The sequence below is a fragment of the Terrapene carolina genome, unplaced genomic scaffold (assembly GCF_002925995.2).
Source record: "Terrapene carolina triunguis isolate 2854851 unplaced genomic scaffold, T_m_triunguis-2.0 Scaffold88, whole genome shotgun sequence".
In the NCBI taxonomy this organism is placed as follows: domain Eukaryota; kingdom Metazoa; phylum Chordata; order Testudines; family Emydidae; genus Terrapene; species Terrapene triunguis.
The window spans coordinates 22,921,295-22,926,132 of NW_020664439.1; the positions used below are offsets into that span (position 1 = coordinate 22,921,295).

At 46.2% G+C, this 4,838-nt stretch overlaps 1 protein-coding gene across 1 annotated transcript in view; it reads right to left on the minus strand.

The window, feature by feature from the left end:
• Positions 1-561: 561 nt before the first annotated feature.
• Positions 562-4,838, minus strand: part of TM4SF18 (transmembrane 4 L six family member 18) — an 8,661-nt gene continuing 4,384 nt past the window's right edge. The window contains exons 4-5 of the mRNA XM_024208452.2: positions 2,913-3,093; positions 562-855 (exon numbers count right to left, since the gene is read on the minus strand). Of these exons, the coding sequence (XP_024064220.1) occupies positions 841-855; positions 2,913-3,093 (196 nt within the window). The 3' untranslated portion in view covers positions 562-840. The remainder of the gene's footprint in view (positions 856-2,912; positions 3,094-4,838) is intronic.

Here is a 4,838-nt window from a genome sequence, read left to right on the forward strand (position 1 = left end):
TTGCTCCGCTGTGTAGGCAAGCCCTTTTAGCAATTCTCCTAAAATATGTTCTAAAGGGATTATTTGGCTCTGAGTATCTAAAAATAAAGAAACCAAAACCTGTTATTCGGTATGTTGGTGATACCAGGTTGAGCATAGCTGCCTTCCAAGCAGTTGACCTGGGGCTTTAAATCACGACTGGATATTTTTCTAAGCGATATGCTATAGCTGAAAAAGAAGTTAGGGATGCAATGCAGAAATATTTGAGTGAGGTTTGTGGCCTGTGTTATGCCGGAGGTCAGGCTAGTAGAAGATCCCTTCTGGCCTTAAAATCAAGTAATTTTCTACTGATCAAGAAATTGAGGCCTGACCCTATAGACTGATGTCAATGGAAAGACTCCCCTTGATTTACTGAGGCCCTTGGAGACCATCTGAAATATTTATAAAGTCTAAATAAGGAGACGAGACAGTGGAATCTATGAAAGCATGGCAGCTTTACAGCACTTTCTTTATTGAAAACTAGAGATTTCTCTGTGAAGGCAGTTCCATAGCGCTCATACAATGCAAACTGGATGGCAACGCAAACTGGATGGCAAAGCAAACGAGACACAGTTATCATTGTCTTTCAGGATTGGTTGTGGTTAAGAAATGGCTCTCGTTTTAAAGAAAACATGGGAGAGCTTCATTTTTAGCTATCAAAAACCATTTAAGTGAATCTAAAGGTACATCTCATGAGAGAAGTGGGTATGAAAAAGAAATCAGTGGAAAATTAGTTTTAATGGCACCCACAGATCTGCTATGTAGAACAGTAAACTCTGGAGGAGCGAAGCCTGGCTGGCAATGAAGCGTTCTCTGCCACATTCAGATAATCCCCGGCTGCCAAAGGAAATGGGAAGAAGTCAAGGAGACTTGTAGCATTAACTCTCAGTATAACTTACAATTTGCACAATGGAAACATCCACATGATACTAAATCAACAGAGCTTCTCAGGATAAAACAGGGCGCCCAACTGTGCCATCAGTGAAGACAGAAGCAAAGCTCCTATTGACTTCAGTGAGAGCAGTATTGGGGCTCCAGGCGAATCAAACCTGTTTATTACTTACCTGAGTCCCTAGCAAGCAGAGTGTTATGCTGGGGTTCAAATCCCTGAAACAGTGACATTCCCATTACAGGCTGTTAAAAGGGGATTTTTATCTCCATTTACTCCAGGCATCTTTTGTTTCACTTCTAGTAAGTAATGTAAATTCTGTTGATTTCAACACTTCATAAAGGAAAAACTAATGATTTGTAGTTTCTCTATACTTCTGCTCAGCCAATGTGTTTTTTGCCTATTTCAGCAGATGCTTTTGCTTTATAGGCCAAGGTAAACATGCTAGCGTTTTCCTTCCCTTCTAGAAACACTTGCCAGTGCATTTTGATAAGACAATCACTTGCTGCTTAATAAAAGCAAAACAACCTCAAGGCTGTTCAGAATGATCTGCCCACGATGAACATTGGGGGCTGCATAAGAACACTAAAGGCTTCCAAAGCCTAATGAATATGGCCATTCTTGAGCTAGCACGTCCAGCTCTACCCAGCCGCCAGAGCGGACAATGAAACATGTCATACACTTTTATAACTGCTGGCTGCCATGATGAAAATGTTATTTCACACCATAACGCCTACTAGCGGCACCACCTATTTACACTAAGGTCATTCAACATTATTTTTTATTGTAGTGTTGTTGTGGACCAGGAGCCCTTTGTGCTAAATCCTCACTTCTGAAGCAGGGATTTCTTGGTCATTTTAATAGGGCTCTGCTGATATGTCCCACAGAACAACATTGTGCACATTGACATAAAATACATGCCAAGTTCTTGAGTGCCAAAACCCACCAGGTTGTTTCTTACTCTCTCAGCTATGAAACCCACTTGATGTTAAAGACAAACTTGGACTTGTTCCTAGGAGGTAGATGCTCAGTACTCTTCACTGACACCGAAGTCCTGTATTCTCTATATATTAAGTACTGATGTTTAATTTTCAGGGTGATTTTATTTAACCTTCATAGCCCCACGTTCCATAGCTCAGTGGTTTGAGCATTGGGCTGCTAAACCCAGGGTTATGAGTTCAATCCTTGAAGGGGCTACTTAGAGATCTAGGCAGGGCCAGCTCTGGCTTTTTCGCCGCCCCAGGCTCCGCTCTCCCCCCGGCGGCCGGGGGCAGGGCGCCGGGGGGGAGGGCGGCCGGAGCCCTGGGAGGAGGGCGGCGAGCCCCGGCGGGGGCTCGGCTCTCCACCCCCGTCCCCCCCGGCGGCCAGAGCGCCGGGGGCAGGGCGCCATGGGGGAGGGCGGCCGGAGCCCTGGGTGGAGGGCGGCGAGCCCCGGCTGGGGCTCGGCTCTCCCCCCCGGCGGCCAGAGCGCAGGGCGGCGAGCCCCAGCAGGGGCTCGCTGCTCTCCCCCCGGCGGCCGGGGGGAGGGCGGCGAGCCCTGCTGTGGCCCCGCTCTCCCCGGGGGCCGGAGTGCTGCGCCGCCACCCCCCTCCAGGTGCCGCCCCAAGCACCAGCTTGGGTGCCTGGTGCCTGGAGCCGGCCCTGGATCTAGGGCAAAATCAGTACTTGGTCCTGCTAGTGAAGGCAGGGGGCTGGACTCGATGACCTTTCAGGGTCCCTTCCAGCTCTATGAGATAGGTATATCTCCATATATAATAAGATGAGTTTAAGTGAGAAGCCTGGGATCCCTGCATGTTGTATGGAATGACAAGATGAATTTGAAAAGTATAATATGTTGTTAAATGCACTTCACTACAAAGACTGGTATCAGATTAGGAAAGTAATGTTTCAAATTTATCAAAACCAATGGCCAGATCCTCAGCTGATGTAAATTGGCATCTGAGTGAAGTGATGGAGCAATGCTGATTTATACCACCCTAAGATTTGGCACAAGGTCTTTTGTTACCTGTATAAAGACGGAGTAGGTCCCACAGAGTATCTGTTTTAATTCAGCCATCGCTTTGAGAAAGCAGATGACCACTTGAAGTCCACTAAGGGCTATGAGAATAGAGAATAAAATGATGTTCCATTCCACTACGTGCGCAGGTTCAGTGCACTGAGACCAGGAACTGTACGCAATGAGGTAACTACCAGAGAAACAGAAAAATGGGGAAATTAGACCAGTTTAATGCCTTGAAATTTAACACTCAATAATAATAATAATTCTAACAGTAATCAGACAAAATAATAAAATCTGTTTGTTCTGATGTCCTGGAGCCAAATTCTGGTCTCAGTTACACCAGTGTAAATCCTAAGTAGCTCAATCAAACCCTGTGGTGTTACTCAAGATTTACAATGGTGTAACTGAGCCCAGAATCCAGATCAGAGTTCACAGAATGCATCTTCTTCATTCACTTCACTGCATTTTTGTCATGGAAGTGTTAGTTAGAAGTTCTGCATTTTCTGCTAATGATACAAACTGAATTTAAACAGAGACCATTTAGAACCCTTCTATTTCATGAGTACCAGTCAAGCTGCAGTTGATTATAGTTTGACCAAAGTTGGGGTTTTTAACCAGCATAGATCAGCAATGCCCAAATAATATTTCACTATGACAAGTGGATGGAGTGGTGACTGAGGGCACTGCCTAAGGGAGTATCACCATTTGTTATTCCCATTTGGCCTTCAGGCCACCCTCTGTCTCCCTGCTAGCCCTATAGAGTATGTCATTCACCTTCTCTGTTGTATCATCATAACAACGTGAAGGAGATGCAGTATTGCCATCCTCAAGAGATCAGAAACCGTGAGTCAGATGTCCCTCTCCGTCCACGTGTGATAATTTCAGATTGAAAAGTAAGCCTTTAATGCACACAACTGCATACCTCTCCCTGGCTGCTCAGATGGAGACACCACTTACCCTCTCCTCACCCTGAAGATAGGCAGTTCCCCTATTGCTGTCTTGACTCTCTCCCTTCCGAGTTTATTCCCTTTGATAAAAGAAGGGCTGGATGATAAATAGTTTGAGAACCACTGACCCAATTAATGCACCATGATTCACACTAGCACATAGAATTTATTTTATTATTTAGAATTGATGAGTTACAGATTACATAGCAAAGAACTTCTAACTTGTATCAGCCATTCATACAGGTGATGACAGCACAGTACAAACAATATAGGATTGATCTAGCCTTTAGCAAGAAGCAGCACTTCCCTGACACCCCTCTCCCCACAAGACTTCTCTGCCCAACACAGGGTAGCACTTTGGACCCCCCTCTCCCACTGCTCCCTCTGCTTCCGGGGCCCCTTTCCACTCCCCTGCACCCTAGACGTGCCTCCTGCTCCCCCTCATTCTTCCCATCTGTCTTTCACAGTGTCTCTGCTGCCCCTCACTGCCCCTGTGTTCTGTCCACACCCCTCTCCCCCGAACCATAAAATGGCAGGCATTTCCCTGTGGGCTTGGCTTCAATCTCATTGAACACAGTAGGAGGTGGCAGCCTACTTTAATAAGGGCAGCCTCACTTCCACATGCTGATAGACTGCAGGGACATGGAGGCCATCTTTCTGGCTTCAGCCTCCTTGACAGTAATGGGAGATGGTGACCATTGTGAATAAGGGAAAATTCCTGCATTGGCACCTTTCAAACAGATTAAAAAAACCCATATCACTAGCGTGGTGATAAAATCATGAGAGTTGGCAATACTGGAGATGGCATGGTGTTATTATTGGTTCCAAGAACCATCACTGTAATCATATTTGCTGGCCTCCATTTCTTCTCTATTAATAAATTACACAGTTTGGGCTGAATCCAGAGTCCCTCACTTGGCATCTGGCCCCAGGGCCGGCTCTGGCTTTTTCGCCGCCCCAGGCGAAAAAGCCTCCGGCCGCCCGG